Source organism: Euprymna scolopes, chromosome 23 (genome assembly GCF_053919585.1).
Source record: "Euprymna scolopes isolate OS-2025 chromosome 23, ASM5391958v1, whole genome shotgun sequence".
Classification (NCBI taxonomy): Eukaryota; Metazoa; Mollusca; class Cephalopoda; order Sepiida; family Sepiolidae; genus Euprymna; species Euprymna scolopes.
In genome coordinates, this window is record NC_136504.1 from 78748402 (window position 1) to 78760858 (window position 12457).

At 35.0% G+C, this 12457-nt stretch overlaps 1 protein-coding gene across 2 annotated transcripts in view; it reads left to right on the forward strand.

Annotated features, from left to right (window-relative positions):
• Positions 1 to 8478, forward strand: part of LOC145246030 (dynein axonemal light chain 1-like) — a 62935-nt gene extending 54457 nt beyond the window's left edge. For both annotated transcript variants that reach the window (XM_080107857.1, XM_080107856.1), the window contains 4 exons: positions 987 to 1040; positions 2077 to 2113; positions 5059 to 5145; positions 8345 to 8478. In XM_080107857.1, the coding sequence (XP_079963983.1) occupies positions 987 to 1040; positions 2077 to 2113; positions 5059 to 5145; positions 8345 to 8379 (213 nt within the window). In that variant the 3' untranslated portion in view covers positions 8380 to 8478. The remainder of the gene's footprint in view (positions 1 to 986; positions 1041 to 2076; positions 2114 to 5058; positions 5146 to 8344) is intronic.
• Positions 8479 to 12457: the final 3979 nt, after the last annotated feature.

Below are 12457 nucleotides of genomic sequence, written 5' to 3' on the forward strand. Positions count from 1 at the left end.
CAAAGAGGGATCCAATCTAGACAAGGCGGAAGTGACGCTGTCATGTTTGATTGGTTGGGGGGAACACCCACTACATAATTATGTGCAGAGCTGGAAAAAGTAAGTTTCAGTTGAGTTTTGAAGTCTGAGAGTCAGACGGAGAGTCGATTTCGAAGTAGAAGTTGAGAGTGATCGCTTACCCCTCCCCTCTTCATGATGATGCCCATATTACTAAGCCGCACTATCAAGAAAGAAAGAAAGAGAAAGGCTTAAAGACTAATTGTCAGCTATATGAACTCTATAATTGTGAATTGTACATATATATATATATATATATATATATATATATATATATATCCATTTGTTTGAAAATTAATCAGTAGACTAGAAAAGCTCAGTTTGTTTTCTTTCTTCTGTGCATTGAATGCTTTCCTACTGGACGGCGAATTGTGAATTACTGTTTCTTTTTCCTTAGCGGGCAACCAACCAGTGAGACAATGGCATATCAACCCTAACACGAGAGAACTTAACAGGCACCGGCTGCGAATGAAAGACTGACCAGTGCAACCAATTGGTCCTAGTGCATTGAAAAGGGTCACATCTGATCATTGTCGATTAGAATAGTGACTCGGATGAGGATAGGTCACACAGTTATGTTGGCTAGTCAACTAAAAGCCCATGTCACAGTATCTATGCATCTACTGTCTCTGAGTTTTCTCTCTCTAGCCATCCTCTGGCCATGTTTTAAAAATAAATGTTTGCATCAGATCTATGTCATCATTCCTTTGTTTTCAATTTCGATACAACCTTTTTTTAATTTTTATAATTTTGTTTATCAAATTTCTGATAAATTACTTTAGCTACTTTGCAGAGCTATTTGATAACCAGATTTTTATTGTTCATTATCCATTGATTAACGTCATACAAAAAAGATTGCTTTGTTTATTTATAGCTTTTTAATGTTTTGAATTCTATTTGAAGTGATCTGATACTGTTTTTCTTCTCAGGTTCTTTATATGTCGAATAATTTAGTGGCTGACTGGAATGAATTTGGCAAACTCGTAAGTATCCACCATTATTTTGATAATTTCATTCCTTGTGAAACAATCATCCAATTTATCTGCTGTTTTCTTCATCAGAAACAACATTTAAATGTTTGCCTCTGGAGTCCACATTTTGATTGCTATGTCTTTGGAAGATTTATCTTACCATGTTTTCAAATTGACTTTCACTTTGCAAAAATGTGTTTGGTTGTTTTGCTTCCATTTAGAAAGTGTGATGTTTGTGTGATATCACACAGCATATCAGACTTAGCAGATTCTTTTCTGAAACCTGTACAATCAATGCAGCAAATAAAAGGCTCATGGGAAATTGGAGATTACAAAGGGTGGAGAATGCAGAGTCAGACAAGAAACGAGTATATGTGTGCAAATTTGAACAAACGAACTTAGTTAAGACATGATAGCAAACGTGTAAAAACGCATCAATGATTTTGGCAGCATTACTGATAAAAAGTAGACAAATATAGAAGAGTGAAGCACTAACACAGACATTAATATAGGCTGAGTGTGTACTTATAAACGGTCAACCATCATTCAGAAAATGTGACACTACTCTTTTAACAATTCACTTATCGAACTTTAAATTGAAGACTTGCAACAATGAGAAACTCAACAGACTTCTGAAAGAACTTTTTACTTCAAAGTTTGTCTTACAAATATTAATGAAACCATTTTTTATGAAGCTGTGTTGAATGTTTTCTTTTTTATAGCTGGGCCAGAGATATCTTCTTCCTGTGCAAGCAAGCACGCACGCACGCACACACACACACACACACACACACACACACACACACACACACACACACACTAGTAACATGATCTGAATATTTTTCTTATATTCCTGTCACCTGCGACAGCAATAGAAAAATATAAGAGGCAATCATATATCTTATCTTTAAAAACAAATTTAACAAAGATAAAAACAAGAAAGAATTTAACCACGGGTGGGTGAAAATAGGTTTTTACTGAAATAATTATAAAATATCACAAAGAAGATAACATTATCTATCATGATTCCACTTTTAATTTATTTCAGGCTGATCTGCCATCGTTAGAAGACCTTGTGTTTGTAGGTAAGTCAATTCATCTAACTTGGTTATGAACTGACTATTCCTTTTGTGACAAGTTGATCAATTCTTATAATTTTGGAAACACAATCAATGGTATTATTAAGTGGTCAAATTGTTTTTATAATTTTACATTGAACTTCTGAAACCTTTTTGAAAGTAACTGCAATAATTTCTAGATTAATAATGTTGATTTCAGGAGAGCTAAAAATTTGTCATGATTTTCAATTTTAAAAAGGCACTCAGTAGTTATTTACAAAAGCCCCACCCCCAATGATAATTTATTTTGTAAATTAAAACATGAAAAAATGTGATTATTTAATGAAATAAAAACGTAATCATTTAAGAAATATCAAATAATTTGTTTAGAAATAAAGTCTGTCCCACCCTTCAAAAATAATACAACACATTATTGAGAGGGCGTTTCTGGAATGAGAATTTGTAATCTCTTTTTATCAAATTTAAAAACAAAACTGTTCCTCTTATTTATGCGACTCTCAAAACACATGGATGTCTGTCTCACTCTTTCTCTGAGTTTCACTTTTAAAAATTCTGATTGTCTTGCTCATTGGGAGCCAATCGATTCTCAGACAATGGTCAAAGAACCAAATTATATTTCTCTGAGTAGCAGATTGCTGTTAAAGAGACTGCAATCTATATTTTCTCATATTCTGTGCCATCACATATTTCTCATATTCTGCCTTGACAATACGTGTGTTTCCTTATTATAATGGGAACAAATTGTACTCTTTTTTAGTATTCAGTGCTGTATTTTGCTACACAGAATGAAGAGTTTGGTTATTGAGTTTAATGCTATATTGCACTTTACAGCCATTGAGTGATGGGAATATTTTTAAAGACAAGTTTTACCTTTGTAAAGGAATCGTTAGAAGTCTTTTGACAATGTGAGTTAGGGTTTCTACTATGCGCACTAATTGCTGATCATGTTCTTCATTGACAGAAACAGCTGTTCATCTCGTTGACACATTGCAGTCGGCTCATTGGATAACAATGTCATTTGGAACATTGTAACAATAGCAGTCACAGAGGTGTTAATTTTTTTTCTCTCTGCGACTGAAATAATAGAAGCAATTAAAAAGAACAATTAATAACTCCATTATATTCTCTGAGGTTCGCTTTACCTTTCACAGAAATTTACAGAAAATATATCAAGATAAACTGCATCTTCCAAACCAACTTTGTAGGAACTAAAATATCACGCCCTATCACTTTGGAATTCTCAAGAAATTCTCTGCCAGTTTTTGACACGTACTTCCTTCCATACTGCAACTTCCGGTACACATCAGCCTAACTTCTAAAAATTCCATTTTCTAGTTTAAATAATTTTACATTGAGTTTTTCCTTTTTATCTTTATTTTTACGCATCCAACATCTAATCTTGTCACATTGTTGTGTTTTTTAGTCCACAGAGGGTCGAAAAGTAAAGGGTGCCAAGCGACTGTACAACTAACAAAATAGACACAAAGGCAAAGAGCTAACAGCAATAGCAAATGAATTACAAACACAGATGATTAGTCAAAGATAATAGGTATCATATTTTATTTATCAAGTGAAAAAAGTAGATCTATGGAAATTGTGAATCAGTATCGTTTCAACCCTGCAGAAATCGTGCAGGGTTGAAATTCTTGTATTCCTGAGGAAGGATAACGTGTTTCAGGTTGATCTGAGTCATATAGACTGGATCTAATGGTAGTCAGACGCCGACAAAGTACTGGATGTTGACAGATGCTGGACGTCAGTGGACACTTGAGCAGGTAGCTGAATATTACTGGGCATTGGAGCAGACAGCTGGACGTCAGTGAGCATTGGATCTGGAGGCCAGACATCAGAAGCCATTGGAGCTGGTGGCTGGAAGCACTAGAGGCTACAGGATTGAGCTGGAGGCTGCTGGAGTTGCTGGAAGCTGAAGGAGTGAGTTGAAGCTGCTGAAGTTGCAGGAGTGAAGAGAGCTGCTGGAGTTGCAAAAGCCACTAAAAACTGTAGGAGTGAGCTGGAGCTGCTGGAGCCGCTAGAAGCTGCAGGAGTTGCAAGCTGTAAAGGAGAGTCTCATAGAGAAGACAGTAGCAGAGAGTGTAGTGTGTATTTCATTCAGGTAGTTTGTAATTGCATTATTAGTTCGGTTGTTGACCCTGAAAAGAGTTGTTTGAACTACTGTTGTTACTACTGCTGAGTCGCATGACTCTTGAGCTTGTTGACTTGACAAGAGCACATCAAAGTCAGGATTAGGCAGTCCCCCTGCTTCCTAGCCATTCCGTCTTTTTGAAGGAAAAGTGGCTTGCTCTATGAAAGAGCATTCATGTTACAGAAATGGTGTCAATACAAATGGCTATAATTACTTTAAAGCTGAATTTCCTGTAGTAAAAAGTGTATTGGCTGCGTTTATGTTAATCTCAGTTTAAAATTAAAGTCAGTCGTTTTTGTTTAGTTACGAAAAATTAAGATTATTGTTTTTCTTTGTTGTTAAAAGAAAATTGTTGCTATTTTTAGTACACGTGGGCATTGTTTGGGGGTATCCGTCACATATTTTTCTCTACTGACCAGTGTGTTTGCTTACACAGTGCAGCAGATTCATATACAGGATTTGCATAAGTATGTATTAACAGTGTCACATCAATGAAATTAATGATACATTAAAAGTGAAAGTGACATATCGTGGAATAAAATTTTCTTTTTATTATTTCAGTTAAAGTGGTAATTTAATTTGAGTATGTGTTTCTTATTGTTTTTTTATACAACATTCATTTCTATAATAAATGAAGTCAATAATACACATTGCCCTTTTTTATTACTATTATACCTACTTTTGCACATAACTACTATATATGTATATATAAACCTTTGTTAATGAATAAACACATTTTTTTAAAAACCATTTTTGAGTTCTTTTTGTATCTTTATCTGACTTGATGGATTACAAAATCTTTTAACAGGAAATCCATTAGAAGAACAACATGTTGCCATCGGAGATTACAGAGATACAGCAGCTAAAAAACTGTCAAAGTTAAAGAAATTAGATGGTAAGAAAAAAAAAAAGAAAACTCTTAATAATTCTCTAAATTATCCTTTTTATATATAAAATTCTATAAAATCAATTGCAAATATAATTTTTGTTTTTTAAACCATCGATCAATATTTCCCAAAACTGACTGATGTGTTGATCGAGAAAAATTATCTCAACTCATCATTTCTAAGTTAGTTTTTGACAGATTGATAATAACAAGCTCCATCATTTAGTCAAGTTCAATTTTTTGGGTTAGCTTCTGAAGGCAGATATGTTGTTTTCATGAATATTTACCTATAAAATACGTGTTAAAACAAACAAATGATCAGAAATCATTAATGTGTTAATTAGTTACATAATTAATTCGGTGAAACCCGATTTTATTGTTGACATTATTTCTTGATGACTAAAAGTTAAAAATAAACTTTAGTTAAGAGTTAGAAACCTAAGAACGATTGTGATGTAAGTAGTGATAGAGTTTGCACATTTACTTTTAATGCATCTAAAACCAAGCTTCTGTCTTTACATCATCAACGCTCTGATGCCCATCTGGCATCAATTGAAATGAGCAGCTCTCGTCTTGGGGAGGCTTCATGTTTTGACAAGCTTCTGGGCTTGACCTTTACTCTCAATCTGAAATGGAACATGTGTATCAAATCCGTTGCCAAGGTTGCTGGAAAATGGTGGGATCCTTCTACCGCTCCAGTAGATATCTCAATCCTGATGCAATTCTCTACCTATATAAAAGCCAGCTGTGGCCAACGATGGAATACTGTTGCCACATCTGGGCAGTAGCTGTTAGAAGCAGCTTATCCTGCCTTGACAGAGTTCAAAATAGAGTTCGTAGCTTACTGGGGGATGCCCTTTTCTCTTCCCTGCAACCTCTTTCTCACGTTGCGAGCATTCTTCGTTATCGTTATTTTCATGGCAAGTGCTCATCTGAGCTTCAATCTATGATTACCTCTCGCCAAACTTTCATGAAAAACACTTGTCTAGTCAAAACCACTATCAATAATTTCCCAAACTTTTTATCTATGCCTGAACTTAAATGTAGATTCCACAAAGCTTCTTTCTTAGAACTGCACGTCTGTGGAACTCTCTTCCATTTGATTGTCTTCAAGTCCAGCATAAACAAGTTCCTGGGCCTTGATAAATGGTGATTCCTGTGTAAATATATTATATAAAATTGAAAATGTGTGTGCGTGTGTGTGTGTGTGCGCATTTTTTGTGTATGTGCGCCAAAGGCTTTTTTTCAGGGAGGCGCTCAGTGGGGTCACTCCTTCTTTAAAATTTTTATATACTGTCTAAATCATAATATATACAAGTTATCTTTAATTTGCTCGACTTTTACTTTTGCTATTTTTGAGATTTTTTTCAATCACTGCCTCTTTGTTTCACTTTTCAGTATAAAAAAGCGAAACTGAATCCGTATTGGCAGTTCCCCGGCACTTGTGGCAGGGACGTTCAGAAAAGCAATAAAGTTTGATCAATGTGGGGGAAACCATATCAGACAATTACTATTCATTGTGACACTCCCCTTTTTATAGGGAGCTAGTTTCTCCCCTCCCTAACATCTTGGGAAAACAAACAGCCAAAGTTGGGGAAAGAAAGCAAAAAAACAGCCTGCAGTGAAAGCTGACTGCAGGATATGTTTGACCTCATTATCATTAAAATCGTGCATTTAACTTAAATTAAATCACATTTTTGTTGCTCTGCCGTGGTGGGCAAGTGGGTCACATGTCAGGATTTTTTCCACCTTCGTCTCAAGGTTCTAGGTTCGATTCCACCTACATACCAAAACTTTTTTTCTTTTACCACATGGGCGACGACGGGCAGTTTTTTGTTTTTCTGATTAAGTTTAACATCGTTTTTTTTTTTTTTGTTGTTGTGACACGTCTAAACACCCGGGCAACGCCGGGCAATGCCGCTAGTATATATATTTGCAAAAATCAAGACAACAAAATATAAAACAAGAACATCATATGCGTTATTACTATTATATGTTTATCGTTTTTAATTATTCTTATCTTTATTTTTCTACATTTCTTTTCCCCTTCATTACCATGTTATATGATATATTATATGATGTTGTGTAGTTTATCCTGCTATCATCATTATCCACCTCCATTATGTATTTGATGTTTTCTTGATATCCTGATTAAGTTAATGTTCCATTATAGTAATCTTTGTTTTTATCGAATATATTCTCCTTTTGTGATGTCTTTTTGATATACTGGGGATAATTGTTTTTTTCATACTTTTAGGATGATTAGATTTATAGTCTATGTAAAATAGTGTTTGGTTCGGTTTGTGATATGGTTCATAAGTTAAGGCTGAGGGTTATATCTAAAAAATTCACTACTTTACAATTGCAGTCTAATGTTATTTTTAAGTTAAGTTCATTAAAGAATAGTTTAATTTTCTTTCTAGATTTTTCTATTATTTGATCGCTTGAATTAATTAAAAATAATGCATCATCTCTATATAGCCCTTCATTTAAGCCCGACATTTTTTTTCATCTCTTTTAGTATGTACAGTCCTACTAAATCCGTTATACACAGAGTCCAGAGGTCCCATTGTAACATCAAAATGATTTTCTCTATCCTTTCTTGTCCATAATACATTATCATATTTTATTAAGGTTCTTCTCGCTAGTTTTATTATTTCTATTTTTAATCTAGTTATATCTGTTTCATTTTCCGATAATTTTATTACTTTTTTAAAGAGTTCAGGAGGAATAGATGGATAATCGGAGTCAATATCAAACATAATTAAATCACTATATTTATATTGTAATAATAAGAAAATATATCTGTGGCAAGAAGTGTCCATGTTTCATTTCCACATTAGGTTTAATGTGATATCCTAGATATTTTTTATTTTTTAGCGATTGCTTTCATATCTAGGTTGTATTAACTTATTAACCAGTCAGATTCGTTATTATTACTCCTTTATGTGCTAATGTGTTCATTGGCACATGACTGAACTCTTCTTAATGAAATCTGATGATTTCCTGTGGGAATTAAACATAGACTTTTATAGCTTAATTGCCATACATATATTTTCAGATTACTACTATTACTACTATTTCTACAAAGCTCTACTCATGTATGTCGAAGTAAATACTGAAAATATATGCACAATATGTCTGTATATATGAAATCATAAATTATATAGAGATTCATTAAATTTTCTTATTTCTTCATTTATTTTAGGAGTTCCAATTATCAGAATGGAAGAAGAAGAATAAAGAACGAAATAAAAAGCAAACTCTTTGTACAGTTTTTCTATCAACTCATGTTTTTCAACTGCTAATGAAATTATCTATAAAATTTTGAAAAAAAACCTTTGTCCATTTTTGTTTCTTTATTTCTACAGATATTTCAAATAGCAAATTGAAAGCAGATGACTTTGCATATTTGAATTTCAAAACGAGGAATTTTTTAAAACTTAAGATGTATTTTTAGACAAAGATGCTTTACCCTCTTTTTTATGGTTACAGGTAAAATAATGAAAAATGTTCAGTGGATATCCAAATTCCAAAATGTATGAATTTTATAAATTTATAAGTATTGGGCACACAAGAAGTGCAATGGGATTACAGGTTGAGAGATGATAAAATAGTTTGTGTACAAAATGTGATTGCAAGAATTAGGAGGGAATTCAGGGAATTTATGCCATTACTAACCAGTGTAATGATGTATGAGAGTAACACTTGACTTGTTAGAGTTGAGGATATGTGTTGCATGGGAAGAAATGATACAAAAATGATATAATGGATGTGCAATGTCAGTCTTTAAAATAGGCTTCCATCTGATAACCTCAGAGGAAGATACATATATTTCTGGAATATACGAAGAAAAAAAAAAAGGGAGAAAAAGGATATGCGACAATGCAAAGAAAAAGAATAAAAGAATAAATACAAGATCCTGAGTTAAAGTTTAAAAAGTCCAAAGTTGTATTTTGGAAAATAAATGGCCGGTTGCTTTTTTCTTCCCAATCGTAAAAATTACCACGTTAACAATGTCATAAAAAATTACATAAAGAACAAAAGTGGGAGTTCAAATACAATTAAAAGAAATAATACAAAAAAAAAGAAGAAATATAATTTTACAATGAAAGCTCGGAATGAGAGACTTCTCTAAAAAAAGGAGGAAGAACGTTCTTGTTTCCCTTAAGAATAAAAGAAAGGGCTTACTTGAAAAGAGAGGGTCTGAGAGTAAAAAAATGCAATGAAGAGTTCTTTTAAGTTTTTTCTTCTATGTCCTTTCATCGTTTTTTCTTCAAAACAAATGAAACCTTCAAAATGTTTAAAAGCTGGACTCTCTCCCGCCCAAAGGGGGGAGTCTGAATTAAATTCGTTTTCTCAGAAAAGGTTGTCAGGCTTCTTCTTCTTCTCCTTTTCTTCTTCTTCTTGACAAGTCACTCATTCAACTGCTTAGAGGAGAAAGAAATAAAAAATGTTGGCAGTCACCATCAACGGCTTTTTCCTTTTCAATGAGAGGTGTCTCTCAGAAACATTTCAATTTCAAGTAACACCAATAAGGGCTCTCTACCCTTAATAAAGTTGTTGAATAAATTTACTTTGTATGGTCACCAATATGACGGAGTCCAGTAAAAACTAGTCTTTCTCTCAAGAAATCCTACCTGGAACTGATTCGAAAGATGCGCCAAAAAAAAAAAAAGGGGGGGGGGTTGATGGGACTGTTTACTGAACAGCCAATCACTAACTAGCTTCTTCCACTTTTTAGAGATCAGCATGCGGCTACTATCCTTACCCCAAAGGCCAAGGCATAACACGAGCGAGGAGAGAGAGAGAGAGAGAGAGAGAGAGAGAGAGAGAGAGAGAGAAAGAAGGCAAAAGAGAAATGTCAGCAAGGACTTAAATGACAAAAAAAGGAGAGAGAGAGAGAGAGAGGGAGAGACACACACACACATACATGCACACACACACACACACACACACACACACACACACACACACACACACACACATTCTCCCGCAGAAAGGCCATTTCATTCTTACACCTGCTGGACAAACAAGGAGGAGAGAAACGAGAAGGGGTTGCATGGTAGTGAAGACATCAACTAAGACAGCTGACTTACTACCATTCGCCTTGTATTGCTTGATAGCGGCAACGTTAAAAAATCCATCTTTGGCCCAACTCTTTTTCTGGTCTACATTAAAGATCTTCCAAATCACATCCTTACATCATTCGTAGACATTTATGCTGATGACACTACCATCTATGGTAGCACATCTAAGACCTTAAACAACCAAGTTCTCTCTGATTCTCTCTCCTCTGATCTTGAGCACGTGGTACAATGAGGAAAGCGGTGGCTGATTACTTTTAATGCATCTAAAACCAAGCTTCTATCTTTACATCATCAACGTTCTGATCCACATCTGGCATCAATTGAAATGAATGGCTCTCGTCTTGGGGAGGCCTCAAGTTTTGACAAGCTTTTGGGCTTGACCTTTACTCCTGATCTTAAATGGAACACGTACATCAAATCTGTTGCCAAGGCCGCTGGAAAAATGAGAGGATCCTTCTACCGATCCAGTAGATATCTCACTGCTGATGCAATTCTCTATCTATATAAGAGCCAGGTACGTCCAAGTATGGAGTACTGCTGCCACATCTGGGCAGGAGCTGCTAAAAAGGACTTTTCCTGCCTTGATAGAATTCAAAATAGACTTCATAGCCTCGTAGGAGATATCCTTTTCTCTTCCCTGCAACCTCTTTCTCACAGAAGAGATGTTGCGAGTTTGTCTCTGCTTTATTGTTATTTTCATGGCAAGTGCTCGACTGAGCTTCAATCTATGGTCCCCCCTCGCCAAACTTTCACAAGAAACACTCGTCTAGCTGAAAACACTATCAATAATTCCCCCCATTCTTTATCTGCACCTAAATCTAAACGTAGATTCCCTGAACAAAGCTTCTTTCTTACAAGTGCATGCCTGTGAAACTGTCTTCCGTTTGCCTGCTTTCCAGCTGACTACAATCTGATTGTCTTCAAGTCCAATGTGAACAAGTTCTTAATGAGCTGTTCCACTTAAATTAACAAATTTACCGAATTTTCATTACTAACGATTACTATATTGTCCAAGTGACTACTGTACACCCTTAACTCTCATCCTCGAGTGGTCTCTGGGCCTTGATAAATAGTTATGCCTATGTAAAAAAAAATGCTTGCATCAATTAGCAATTAGAAATTAAGCAGAGATTAAAAATCATAAACCGGGAGCTGTTGCTGCTGCTGCTGTTGTTGTTGTTGTTGTGGTAGTGGTGGTGGTGGTGGTGGTGGTGGTGGTGGTGGTAGTGGTCGTTTGTAGTTGCTGCTACATGTTCTCCATTATAGAAATCAAAAGCCCAACAACAAAAAGTAATTATAAATCCTCAGAGGACATCTAATATCGATACAACAATTTGTCGAGACATGTGTACAGAAGTGAATCAGGTTGGATGTATTTTGCAGTATCATAGCACATCTAAGAAATATATAGAGCCAACAAACTATGTTTGGATTGAGTCGGTCAATAAGGCATTTTTAAAAGAATAAAGAAATAACTATCCTTATTGCCAATTATTTCATTTCCAACTTCATACTCACCATAGATGTGAGCAACATTGCATGTGGGGGCCATCCTAATCCGAGAAGATAATGATGAAAGAAAGAAGATCACAGCTTTTGCTTTGTATATGTTTAACCCCACAAAAACAAAACTGGTCTACAAATGGTTGTGTTCAAATTTAATTACTTTCTGCATAGCCTCCCTTTCACCATCTTCACTGATCATATGTCACAAATTTATCTGAATCAGTGGGAGTTACAAAATGCTAAAATTTGCCAGTAGCAGGAAGAAATCGCATGTTATAAATTCATTTTTGCAGACAAATCTAATGTCTGTACCAATGTGCTCATTTGTCATGGTGTATTTATCAAAAGGCCAGCTTCATAAAGTAAACGTGACATCAGAACCATTCTGAAAAGCCTCAGTAGACATCTCACCATTATACCATGTGTCAGAGATGGTATGGATGAGGCTGTCCATGGATTTCACAGCTTCTTTCCTCATCAACAGAAAATACAATACAGCGTGTTATCTGATCATGGAACCCATTTTACTGGAAAGACATGCAGGAACTATTGCCAACTAACATTAATCATGCAGGAGTTACACTGCTGATGGCAATCAGGAAACTCAGACAACATTGATTGGCAACAATAAAAAAATCAACATGCTGTGTGAAGACAGGAGTTACGAATGAACTGACAGCCTCGAATCTATCTCTTTGATGAATTCTACCATTACATTGCCACTG